The 11,817-nt window shown below is 44.3% G+C and overlaps 2 protein-coding genes across 4 annotated transcripts; one reads left to right on the top strand and one right to left on the bottom strand.

The window, feature by feature from the left end:
- Window positions 1–390: 390 nt before the first annotated feature.
- On the bottom strand, window positions 391–5,698 carry nln (neurolysin (metallopeptidase M3 family)). The gene is made up of 13 exons (XM_037485111.2): window positions 5,574–5,698; window positions 4,934–5,181; window positions 4,438–4,586; window positions 4,119–4,223; window positions 3,788–3,890; window positions 3,531–3,691; window positions 2,910–3,045; window positions 2,039–2,405; window positions 1,458–1,659; window positions 1,183–1,369; window positions 971–1,099; window positions 626–762; window positions 391–543 (listed from the first exon to the last, which is right to left on the bottom strand). Exons 1-13 carry the CDS (start codon window positions 5,612–5,614, stop codon window positions 391–393), a joined length of 2,118 nt encoding a protein of 705 aa, XP_037341008.2. The 5' UTR covers window positions 5,615–5,698.
- Window positions 5,699–5,715: 17 nt separating this feature from the next.
- On the top strand, window positions 5,716–11,605 carry sgtb (small glutamine rich tetratricopeptide repeat co-chaperone beta). Of its 3 annotated transcripts, none has more exons than XM_037485116.2 (12): window positions 5,716–5,799; window positions 6,959–7,083; window positions 7,374–7,477; window positions 7,658–7,733; window positions 8,230–8,329; window positions 8,422–8,526; window positions 8,610–8,748; window positions 8,839–8,901; window positions 9,017–9,054; window positions 9,151–9,234; window positions 10,639–10,759; window positions 10,895–11,605. In XM_037485116.2, the coding sequence occupies exons 2-11, from the start codon at window positions 6,984–6,986 to the stop codon at window positions 10,748–10,750; spliced, it is 921 nt and encodes a 306-aa protein (XP_037341013.2). In that variant the 5' UTR covers window positions 5,716–5,799; window positions 6,959–6,983; the 3' UTR covers window positions 10,751–10,759; window positions 10,895–11,605. The 3 variants fall into 3 exon arrangements, with proteins under 3 accessions (XP_037341013.2, XP_037341012.2, XP_037341010.2); XM_037485115.2 differs by having other exon boundaries at window positions 10,864–11,605; XM_037485113.2 differs by having other exon boundaries at window positions 10,639–11,605.
- The last annotated feature ends 212 nt before the right edge of the window (window positions 11,606–11,817 follow it).

The following is an 11,817-nucleotide window of genomic DNA, read 5'->3' as shown; positions in this document are numbered from 1 at the left end:
AAGCAGCAGGAAAGGTGGACGCGTCGATGATTAAATGAATGCTGCCTGAATTCCAATTCGCTGCTTTGAACTCATTGTGGTTTATGATGTTGTCTTACTCAGACACTTGAATAAAAACATATTTTTTATGTTATAAGAGCCACCTGTGGGTCTCAAACCATTATGAATTAAATGACCGCTCTGAATGAATCAAATACAACATTATCAAGATAAAACCTTCATGATCTACTGTACAATTTAACAAATGCCACCAGGTAAAAATGTCACAAAAATTAAAACAAGTATTTATATTCCTCAAGCAAATCCAGTTTTCTACTCTTCTGGACTTGCATCCAGTCAATAAAAAGTATAAATTGCATTGATTTTAGGCTCTTAAAGGAACATCTAAAATCACAGCTCCTTTATTTCCTCTGACTTAATCAGTCCTTTGCACTGAAAGAAGGCCTCCTGACGTGGGCCCCGTCCGAGGAAGGTTTTCAGCATGTCCAGGCCGTCCACAGAGCCCCCGGCCTCCAGAATCACCCGTCTGTACTCCCTTCCCACCTGGAGAAGACATTTGCCATGAATTTTTTTTTTTTTCCAAGTTATTGGGTATAATTTCATGTAAACTAATAATCACGCCGACCTTTGGATTCATAATGCCTTCCTTTTTGAAACGACTAAAATACATGTCCATGGAGTGGACTTCACTCCACAGGTAGCTGTAGTACTGAGCGTCATACCCTCCGACCAAGTGACTGAAACTGGCCGTCATGTTGGTACCTGCAGAAAAACAATCCTTGTCATCCCATCCAAATGGGCCAGGAGCTATCAACTTGTTCCCAAAAAAACAAAAAGGCACACGATATCCAATTTTTGAGTAGATTATGGTGTAAGATTATTAGGTTTGACGCCGTGGATTCAAAAGAAAAATCTAAAATTCTCCGATTAATGCTGAATGGCCAACGTCCGTTGTTGGTTTGCTGCCGACCTGGTGTGGCGGGAACGCCCAGGATGTCCAGGTGGTGCTTTGCAAACACCGCGGCCGTGTCCGCCCGCCGGCCGGCGTGCAGCGACTGGTCCACTTTGCCGAGGACAACCTGACGCAGGTTCATCAGACCTGAGGAGGAGGAGCAAAGTCAGCGGACACTTGACTCATGCGTCTAGTCTTATGTTCAGATCTTTTGTCTTCGCGCGTCCGACCGGTGTTGGCGACTCTGGACGCGATCAGTCTGTCGAGCAGATCGTCCGGGATGGCGCTGCCGTCCTTGTAGTGGCGGGACATTCTCCTCAGAGGCTCCTTCTCCCAAACCCAGTTCTCGAGCATCTGAGAGGGCACCTCCACGAAGTCGGTCTCCACCAGGGTTCCGCTGAAGTCGGAGAAAGTGGTCTGGCGAGAACAACAAAATGGAAGAAAAAAAAAAGCTCAACGCTCCGTCGCTCTCTGCACCCGCACGCAGCCAAGGACGGCGCCCTACCTTGGAACAGAGCTCGTGCATAACGTGGCCAAACTCGTGAAAGTAGGTCTCCACTTCGTGGTGCTGGAGGAGCGAGGGGCAGCCTCTCCTGGGCTTCGTGAAGTTGGCCACCATGGCCGCCACCGGCAGCCGGCGCTTCCCGTCCGGCCCCCTGCAGCCGGGCCGCAGGCCGAAGCAGGCCGCGTGGCCGAACTTCCCTTCCCTGGAGGGAGATGAGCTCTTACAGTTTACCTCGATGCCGCGTTAACTAATGAATCCATTTTAAAAGCAGTTGAATTCTTTGATTTCTTTTTAGCCTTTTTGCTTCCACATCACGTCTTCATCAAAAATAACCATTCAGATGTTGTTTTCGGTGTTGCAGATGTTGAATGTTTGTTTCATTCTGGGTTCTGAGTAGTGTTTTGCAATACAATACATATAATTCCTAAAAAATTAAGATTTAATTTATTTGATATTGGGAGGAATAAAAAAAGAAGCCTCTTCCAGCTCCTTGCCGTGGCCTTTGTGATATTTTCTTTAGACGTAATAATCCCGTCACAAAATATAACAAGGGAAATAACCGTTAGTTGCCTTCTCGCTACCTCGGGTGCAGGTCCAGGTAGAACTGGCCGATCTCCTCCCCCGTCTCCGTGTCCCGGGCCGAATAAAGCTTGACGTTTTCGTGCCACACGTGGGCGCGCTCCACCTCGGCGTACGTGAGGCCCAGCAGCTCCTGGTAGATTCCCAGCAGTCCCTCCGTCACCACGTCCAGCGGGAAATACTCGATCAGTTTGTCCTTGTTCACGGCGAACTTGCAGCGCTCCACTTGGTTCATGTAGTAGGGCAGGTCCCAGGCGTGGATCTGCCCGTCGAACGGGCGGCCCTTCATCAGGCACTCCCGCTTCTTCAGGGCCAGGATGTACTTCCTCTCCTTGATCCCAACGGGCTTCAGGGTTTCGTGGAACGTGTCTGTGAAGTGGGGGGGGGCGGGGGAGGGAGAAAAGAAGTCTTCAAAGTCCCTTCTGACGCGCCACAAAACCAAAGTGGAGCATTTAAGGATCTAAATCAATACAACAGGATTCTTTTTTTCCAATCACATAATTATGACTACTACTATTCATTTCTAGAATTATTTAATCGTCAATTACGTCCCTTCTAACCGATTTGTCGCTCAATGGCAGGATACCGAGAGCTTCCCCTACTTACAGAGAGATATACGACCTCCATCATGAGCCTGACTACTGTTTATTATGATATGTTACACTACACATGAGAGGAACGTAGTACAACATTCATCGGATATGTGGGGTGTAGTGTTTCTCTCCTCCAGTTAATAGTTCTCCATCTTAGATAACACATGTGTTGTGTGCGCATGCGTGTGTGTGTGTGTGTGTGTGTGTGTGTGTGTGTGTGTGTGTGTGTGTGTGTGTGTGTGTGTTTGCCCAAGTGGTGATATGTCAAAAGGTGTCATACCTAAAAAGTCAGACACTCTGCTTGCATTCTTGGCCATGTTGATCTCCAGCACATAGTCCGCATGGCAACTGTAACCAAGTAGGTCTGCGGCCTTCGCCTTCAGTTGTATTACCTCTTCAAGGATTGCAGTGTTAACCTGAAAAAAAAAAGATAAATTATATATATATATATATATATATAAACAAGATAAGGATAAACAGATCAGCTGTCTGATTGGAGCACAAGGCCGACTCGAGCACTGTTTTTAGTTTACAGTGAAACTACACAAAGTTATGTTCTTGGGCCTTTTTCAATAATTTGCAATATTTATTTTATATTTCTGTTACTCCACCGTAACATTTAAAAGTGACCCACTACAGCAAAATAAAACAAAAAATAATTCTGCACCAATCACTCTCTAAAATCCAACTCCTGAGTCACCGCTTTTATTGTGCCAACAGCAGAAGGGAAAGCAGTTTGCTTGTCTAGCAGTCATTTAATCCAGCTATCAATGCATATGGGGAGAGGGGGGGGGGGGGCTCCATATAGGTCCCAATTACCATATAGAGACTTAGTCACTGCAGGAGTTAAAAACAGACGCGTCCCGCCGCATTCGGGGGGGGAACATCGGACTCCAGTTACCTCCTTACACCTGCTGTGGAAAGCGCTTTCCATCTTCCTCCTGGTCTCCGGGTTGTGACACCTCTTCATCAGGGGGAAGTAATGGGGATATTCCAATGTCACTTTGTACCGCCCATCTGCCGTCTTGTCCAGTCCGCTGAGATAGCTGTCCGCCAGGCCGCCTGAACACAAGACGGCGACAGCGTCGGAGGAGGAGGAGGAGGAGCCGTAACTGTTTGTGCAGAACCAGACCCTAGTGCCGCTTACCTAAGGCTTACCTAATTCATTCTCAGAAAAAACAAGGAACGTGTTGTCCTCGTTCAGATTCTTGTTGAACTCTATGGAGAGTTCACTTATGAGCATCGAGGTTCTTTTTATTTCCTTGGGAGAGGGGGAAAAAAAGAAAAAGAAAAGGGATGATGAGTTGCTGGTTCCGAATGAAAAACACAAGAGCACATAAAAACTTCAAAATAAAAGGCCGGCCTTTGCTACGACCTCGGACATTTTTAACTTGCCTTTTAAAAAAGAAAATATTTCATGTAATATATGAGCAATAAATATGGTGAAGAGTAACAGGAGCTTTCACAACCAGGTCACATATTGCATTACCTCTTGTATATCTTTAGATAGGTGCAGTCCTTTCCGCTTGCCTAATGTAACAAGTCGGTCTAAGAATCGCTTTTCTTCAGGTGGAAGGTTTTCCTGGACCTTTTTCTGTTTAAAATAGTCCCACAGAAAACCACGCTTTCATCAATTCCATGGTACACGTGCTGCACCTCAGCCAGCAACATCATACTTAGCATCGGTTCCCTTGCAAAAAGATCGGACTAAATGTCTTCCTTAGGCTGAATAAGAAGTAGCATCACATGCACATCTATCTGTGCGTGTGAAAATCAACCATCATTGGAACGACCACTGGGAGATGTACCTGCAAGGCGGTGACTCGCTTGAACACATCTTCCCTCATACTTATCTCCACGTCGAACTCGGACAGCCTCTTGTCTGCCTCTGTGCTCGCCGTGCGAACCTCTTTGGAAGAACAAACGTACTGCGGGAAATCGAGAACATGGAGCGACGCTGCGGGAAAACAGAAAAAAAAGAAGACAGAAGGATGTTATCACAAACTGAGAAATGTAGGGGGGGAAACGTGTAAAGGAAAATAGCCAGATGTATTGTTGGAGAGTTTGATAAACATTTTGTGCTGTAATTAAAAAGGTAAAATGTGCCACCTTTAGTGTGGATGTCCAATCGGTGTTAATGTTAAATGTAGCCAAAGTCACTTTTATCTTCAATCGCCTATTTCCGACACTGGGAGAGTTTTCCCATCGATGTTCGCATGCTTGGCACTACAGTGTTGAATATTAGTCTTAGGCTGCAGAGACGACAAAAGTGCAGGAAAACGACCACACCTCTGCGACACTTACACGCAAAATCCAGCTTGGCGTGAGCCAAGGCCTTCAGGGTGTTTTCGACGGAAACGTCCTCTAAATCCAGAGCTCCCACGTCATCGTGGGCCGCCCTCACGCGGTCCATCAGGCTGGCCGCGGCGGCCCGGATGTCCTCCGGGCTCAGGTCCCATCTCAGGGGGCTGATGCCGGAGCGAGAGCCGCAGCCTCTGGCAGACATCCTGCGGCCGCTGTGGACGGTCATTCTCAGGAGGGCTTTGGAGACGCTGTGGAGTAATCACAAACAGCCCCCCCCCCCCCCCCCCACCCACGCCCGTTCAGTTTAAAAACAGCTCGGAACCCCGGATTGACCTCAGCAGGTGGCAGCAGCCAAGCGGCAGCGCGTTCTTCAAGTTCTCACGTCAAACGTGCTCCCCCCCCCCTCCATACCCCCCCATGCCGAGTGGTGTCCTTTTCCCACTTAGTGTGTAGTTTCACGTCATGGAAAACATTATTAAACAGGGACACAAAGGAGGCTGGCGTTTATTTACAACGTTTTTAATGAAGGTTTTATGAGGTGGTCACAACACAACAGAAAGGAATAAAAAAAAGTAACAAAAACATGTGATAATTTGCGCGTTAAATGTCGCATGTTGAACATGGCGTAAAATCCCGTTACCTGCAAAGCGCCCGGCAGACTACAGCTCTCAGGGCGGACATGCCAGCAACGAGAAGCCCTTCGTACTCCTCTTAACTGTAGCTATGCCCGTAAGAAAGAGCATGGGACAACGGGCTTCTCCCTCCTCCTACTTCCGGGTTTACCGCGCATGCGCAGACGCGCATCAAATCCCGAACATCAAAGTCCTCATGACGCCGCAGCAGCGGACAGCTGGAAAGGAGCTCAGGTAGGACAACATGTTATTTATAAACTGGCGTGCTGCTGTTACAATGCCAGAAGGGGGGGTCGAGGTTGAACCATCTGTCCACAGGTGTGTTGTGGTGGTTTTAGTCAGCGAGCCTCCTCGTTTTTAATATGTGAGGATTCTGTTTACGCAATAGCTATTAAATCAATCGATATGTGTACATATCATCTCCCGTTGTGGGATTACGTCACAGCTCGCGGATCACTGCGTTTGCGCGTGTTGGAACGCGTACGGGGGAGCAGCGACTGGTCCCTAATTAACCCCCCCCCCCCAAAAAAAGGCATCTCCCAGTAGGTTGGCATCTGTAAACAACGTTCCTCATATGAATGCACACGGAGCGTTGGGCCTTATTCTCCCCTGCTGCTACAGAAGAGAGACAAGACACAAAAAAACATACAGCAACATTTTTCTTTAGATTAAACGCGAATCGCATCCTCCTCCGAGTTGTCTTGACAACAAGAACCGGATGCTGACCAGCACCCTTTGTAGTAGTGTTTGATGTATGTAACAGAGTGATAATATGGTGTTGTTAACATCACTATGGGTTAATATGTGCCTACAAAATACGCTCAGACTGCAGGCTCCATGAATCATATGCAAATATCTTTACTGACGAGTACCTAAAATTGTTGTCCGATAGATAGTCCGTTATTACATAGTAACTACATAGTAATAAATGACTCATGACTGAGCTTGACACTTGATGGAGAATTAACAACATTGGACGAGCCATTTAACAAGCCATCAGAAATAATAAAAATGGTAACACTGTATAGTCACAGTAATCATTATATCAATCAGTAACAAAATATATTATCCACCATCTTCATGATGTATTAGAGGCATTTAAATAAGAAAGATCTTTGCATCTGACCACCAAGTTGATAAAGAAAACAAACAAACATCCATCATTCTCTACATGCATCACTCTAAATGAATGGGTTTGGAATATTTTGTATATTCAGGTAAATGTGGCAACTTATGAATAAATGTATCGACTAATAACCAAGGACTCAGAGTGATACATTCTTGATAGTGGCCACTCATAAAACTCTTGTTTTCATGTATTAGATATGCATATAAAGTTTCACCCTGTGAATAATACAGGCGTTTTTGTGCCTCTCTGCTTTCGTCCCCGCAGTGTGCAGCAGATTCTGTAGGACAACATGGCAGTGGAGAAGCGTCTGGCGTTCTCCATCGTGCAGTTCCTACGAGATCAAACCCATCGCGGTGCTTTAAATTCCGACGAGCAGGAGAGCCTCGACGGTAGGGTCGACTCACTCTGCACGCGCGCCGTCCACACGTAGGACACCCGCCCCGCCTCCAAGTCTACGTTTATGATATGCAAAGGTTGATATCCCGCTGCACCGGCGAGGAAAGAACAAACAGGAGCAGGTTTTATCATCAAAAAGAATCACAGTTTACACAGTCTATATGAACAGGACTTGATTTCTCACTCTGAATGTGCAGCCAAAGCTCTGACTCACCATCATGAAACCTAAAATATCACAAATGTGAATTTACATCAGCAGCATCATCCTCTCCCCCCCCCGCAGTCGCCATTCAGTGTTTGGAGACGACCTTTAAGATCAGCCCCAGCGACTCCCACCTCGCCGGGCCGCAGCCTCTCGCAGACATATTCCTCAATTCCCTGCTGAAGGTGGGTAACCGGCACAATCCGACGGGATTATCATAAGGCATGACATCATCACCACTGTATGTTTAATGAAATGAGTTAAGCATTTGCTTTTCCTTCCCTCAGGTGCAAATGTCCATCACATCAACCATTTGTTTACATTGCAGCCACTAATAATAGCTCTTGTGTTTTGCATTTGGGTAGAATGACAACATCACCAAACCAGAGACCTCCCCGTCTCCAGAAGTCATTGAACGAGCAGAGCAACTTAAGAATGAAGGTCGTTTGAAACTTTCTCATTTTTATTCCAAAACAGTTAACACCATAAAAGGCTTTTAATGACACTGTTGAATTGAAATCAGTCGGCTGAGATGAAAATTAGCATATCGTTATGGATATAAACACGGCTGTTAAAGGAGACCCGAAAGGAGACACTGACTCGGGACAAAGGACATATTTCCCTTGGGCATCTCAGAAGATCTGTCCCCCTTGAGTGATTAAAAAGTCTAAAATAAAGTCTGGAGCCAGGTGATGAAGCGTCGTCAAGGTAATCGAGAACTAGACAAAGAAGAGCCCATGTAGAGGGGCTGAGACAGATGTGATGTGATCGTACCTCCTGGTCCCAGCAGCGTCTGTCTTTTGTTGTTTTAAACATGTTTAAGTGAAGGGAAGACACTGTTTCATTAATCAAGTTTTAAAGAGATGAATGCACATAATCAAAGCATAAATCAATAACACAAATCTACTTCCACGCCAATCAACACTTTTATTTTCAGGCAACAATCACATGAAGGAGGAGAACTACAGATGTGCAGTGGAGTGCTACACGAAGGCCATCGACATGGACCTGAGAAACGCCGTCTACTACTGCAACAGGTATTTGTCATTCACTTAGTGCCGTGGTGACATTATTCACTGAGGCTCAGGGAGGAGGGGGGGTTGGGGGTTCTCAATGTAACACTCTGCAGGGCTGCAGCTCACAGTAAACTGGGCAACTACACCGAGGCCACTGGTGACTGCGAAAGAGCCATCGGGATCGACCCCACCTACAGCAAAGCCTACGGCCGGATGGGGTGAGTCCTGTGGGGGGAAATCTGCACCGTGTTGTTTCACGGTGTGACACACGCGTGTGTCCTTTTTCCACTCGGGGCTCCAGTTTGGCGTTGACGGCCACGAACAAGTACCCGGACGCCATCGCCTACTTCAAGAAAGCTCTGGTGTTGGACCCCGAGAACGACACCTACAAATCCAACTTGAAGATCGCGGAGCAGAAGCAGAAGGAGGCGACCAGCCCGGTGAGTCCCAGCAAACTGGACTGGCGTTGGTGTATATTTTCACATGATGGAAGCAGCGTTTATTCTGACCTTTGTCCGCGGGCGCCACAGACAGCCGCTGGACTGGGATTCGACATGGCCAGTTTGATCAACAACCCCGCCTTCATCAGCATGGTAAGCATCAGAGTCCGAACGCAGCCGAGCAACGACGCCTGCGGGGACGAGGAGACGACCCCGAAGTAGGGGTGAGTTGTCCTCGGGATGACCGTCTCTGGATCTGTGTTCACAGGCAGCGAGCGTGATGCAGAACCAGCAAGTTCAACAGCTGTGAGTGTTAAGAATGAGTTGACCGCAGTGAGAGTGAAGGGTTTTTAGACGTTGTCTGACTCAGTGTCCCCCCCCCCCCCCCCCCACCCCTTTCAGTATGTCAGGAATGATGTCCAACGCAGTCGGGGGTCCAGCAGGCGGAGTGGGCGGACTGTCGGACATTTCCAGCTTAATAGAAGCGTAAGTAGGCTGGGTTTTAAAGTTAAATGAATTAAAGTGACTGCTCGATGACAGTCTTTTTTAAAAAAAATTTCAACCTAGGATTTTTTCACTTTTTCTTCCATAACATTTCAACTTTCAACCTAACATATTTAGACTTTTTTTCCCAAAAAAATTTCACCCAATATATTTTGACATTTTTTCCAAATATTTTCCAAACTAATATAAATTTACTTTTTATCATATTTTGACTTTTTTCTAAATATTTTTCGACCTAATATATTTTGACATGTTTTTCAAAATATATTTTTCCCTGACATTTTTCAACCTGACATGTTTAGACTTTTTTTCAAAAAAAAATTCACCCTATATATTTTGACATTATTTTCAAATATTTTCTAAACTAATATAAATTTACTTTTTATCATATTTTGACCTTTTTTTCTAAATATTTTTCCATTTTTTCAACCAATGATTTTTTCACTTTTTCTTCCATAACATTTTCTTTCAAACTAACATATTTACTTTTTTTCAAAACATTTTTTTACCCAATATATTTTTAAATTTTTTCCAAATATTTTCCAACTAATATAAATTTACTTTTTATCATATTTGGAACTTTTTTTCTAAATATTTTTTGACCTAACATATTTTGACATTTTTTCCAAAAATTTCCGAACTAATATAAATTTTGACTTTTTATCATATTTGGACCTTTTTTACAAAACATTTTTTCAACCTAACATATTTACTTTTTTTCAAAACATTTTTTCACCCAATATATTTTGACATTATTTTCAAATATTTTCCAAACTAATATAAATTTACTTTTTATCATATTTTGACCTTTTTTCAAAATATTTTTAGACCTTATACATTTTTATTCTATTTCTATGAATTTTTTCAAGCTAAATTCTATTTCACCCAATATATTTTGACATTTTTTCCAAATATTTTCCGAACTAATTTAAATTTTGACTTTTTTAAATCATATTTGGACTTTTTTAAAAAAATATTTTTGACCTAATATTTTTTAGCTTTTTTCAAAAATAAATCAACATAACATAGTTATTTAAAAAAAAAATGTTACCTAATATTTTTTGACTTGTTTCAGAACTCTTTTTGTACTTCTTCCATGACATCTTTTGACCTAACCTTTTTTTACTTTGTTTTCAATTTCTGGATATCTAAAACATGTAGATTAATCAGGTGTGTAATGTAATATGAAAATATGAAGTACCAAAAGGTACCGTGGCTTAGAGGCAGTTTGTGATGTTACAGTAGCTCTCTGCAGATCCCTCTCGTCTTCACCCCGATTGGCCTTTGCGACATATTTGAGTTTTCCCACCGTTCTTTTTGGGAGCCGTTGCCCTGCAGAAGGCCTTTCAGCGGGTGAACACATTTATCTCTCCACTCCTCTGTCAGGGGTCAACAGTTCGCCCAGCAGATCCAGCAGCAGAACCCGGAGCTCATCGAGCAGCTGAGGAACCACATCCGGAGCCGCTCCTTCAGCGGCAGCGCCGAGGAGCACTCATGATCCACCCAGGTGATCTGAGTTTTCAAACCCTTCCTGATCTCGTGGAACAACAACAACAACAACAAGAAAGGAATATATTATTAGCACTAAAATGCATTATTATTTTTTTCCAGTCACGCGTTAATTAATTTTTTTCCGAGGAAGGTCAACCATATGGCGCGATTACAATCTCTTCACCCGTTTCTTGAAATCACATCCGCGGCACAGCTGGAACAGCTGGAACAGAGACGAGGATGGGACCCCGAAGGCACTTTACTGCGAGTAGAGACGAAGAAGCCCCCCCCCCCCCCCCCGAGGGACCGGACCGCCAAATGAAGCATCCCACCCACGTAGGGGCGAAACGCGAGTCATGAAAAGAGACGAGAACTCGTCAGTAAATAAATACCGTCCTCTTTGTGTCTGCAGTGAAGGATCCTTCTGTCTAGTCGTGGCACCCGTAAGAGGGTTAGGGAGGAATGTGCTTTTACGGCATCGCAGGGAACATCTCAGCTATTTTCCCTCAACACAGATCAGATTTATATTGCACATTGTTTACATTTAATATTATTTTTGTAGAGAGAACCAACACTCGCTTATTGGGACCTCCCGTCGCAACCTTTCACCAAGACAACCATGTTATTGTATAGCAGTGTTTGCAGCCTGCATTGTGTTGTTATTGCACTTTAGAAAAACATAAATATCTCCACATTAAGCATATTTAATCGTTGAATTACTAGTGACAGAGTATAAAGATTGCTAATTTTGCATGCTCTTAAATCTGGTATTTGGGATCAGATGCTTTATTGAAGCAAATAGGTATGCTAGGGCGACGCAAGGTTTTGTCTAAAAACATGTGAATAAATGTCTTGAAATCCATTGGTCACACCATTGAGTGGATTTTTGCTTTTCTGTCATTACTTCATGAAAGAGGTGCAACGTCCTTCGTGTTGAATAATCCTTAAATCACTGGTGGCAATAAGTAAGAATGAAAAGTCTAAATTCCTTTAGCAGGCTCACACTTGAAAGGGGATCAGCACCAATTGAATCCTTGTTAGCCTGATGATGTCATGGTGATGTCATGTTAGCTC

Source organism: Pungitius pungitius, chromosome 18, assembly GCF_949316345.1.
Source record: "Pungitius pungitius chromosome 18, fPunPun2.1, whole genome shotgun sequence".
In the NCBI taxonomy this organism is placed as follows: domain Eukaryota; kingdom Metazoa; phylum Chordata; class Actinopteri; order Perciformes; family Gasterosteidae; genus Pungitius; species Pungitius pungitius.
This window is presented reverse-complemented; position numbering and strand designations above follow the sequence as displayed.

Coding starts and splice junctions, on each gene's coding strand:
- nln (XM_037485111.2), bottom strand. CDS start 5,614: ATGTCCGCCCTGAGAGCTGTAGTCTGCCGGGCGCTTTGCAG. Junction 4,587..4,933: donor CGCCAAGCTGGATTTTGCGT/GTAAGTGTCGCA, acceptor GTTTTCCCGCAG/CGTCGCTCCATGTTCTCGAT. Junction 1,660..2,038: donor TACCTGGACCTGCACCCGAG/GTAGCGAGAAGG, acceptor ATCTCCCTCCAG/GGAAGGGAAGTTCGGCCACG.
- sgtb (XM_037485116.2), top strand. CDS start 6,984: ATGGCAGTGGAGAAGCGTCTGGCGTTCTCCATCGTGCAGTTCCTACGA. Junction 8,330..8,421: donor GCCGTCTACTACTGCAACAG/GTATTTGTCATT, acceptor AACACTCTGCAG/GGCTGCAGCTCACAGTAAAC. Junction 9,055..9,150: donor AACCAGCAAGTTCAACAGCT/GTGAGTGTTAAG, acceptor CACCCCTTTCAG/TATGTCAGGAATGATGTCCA.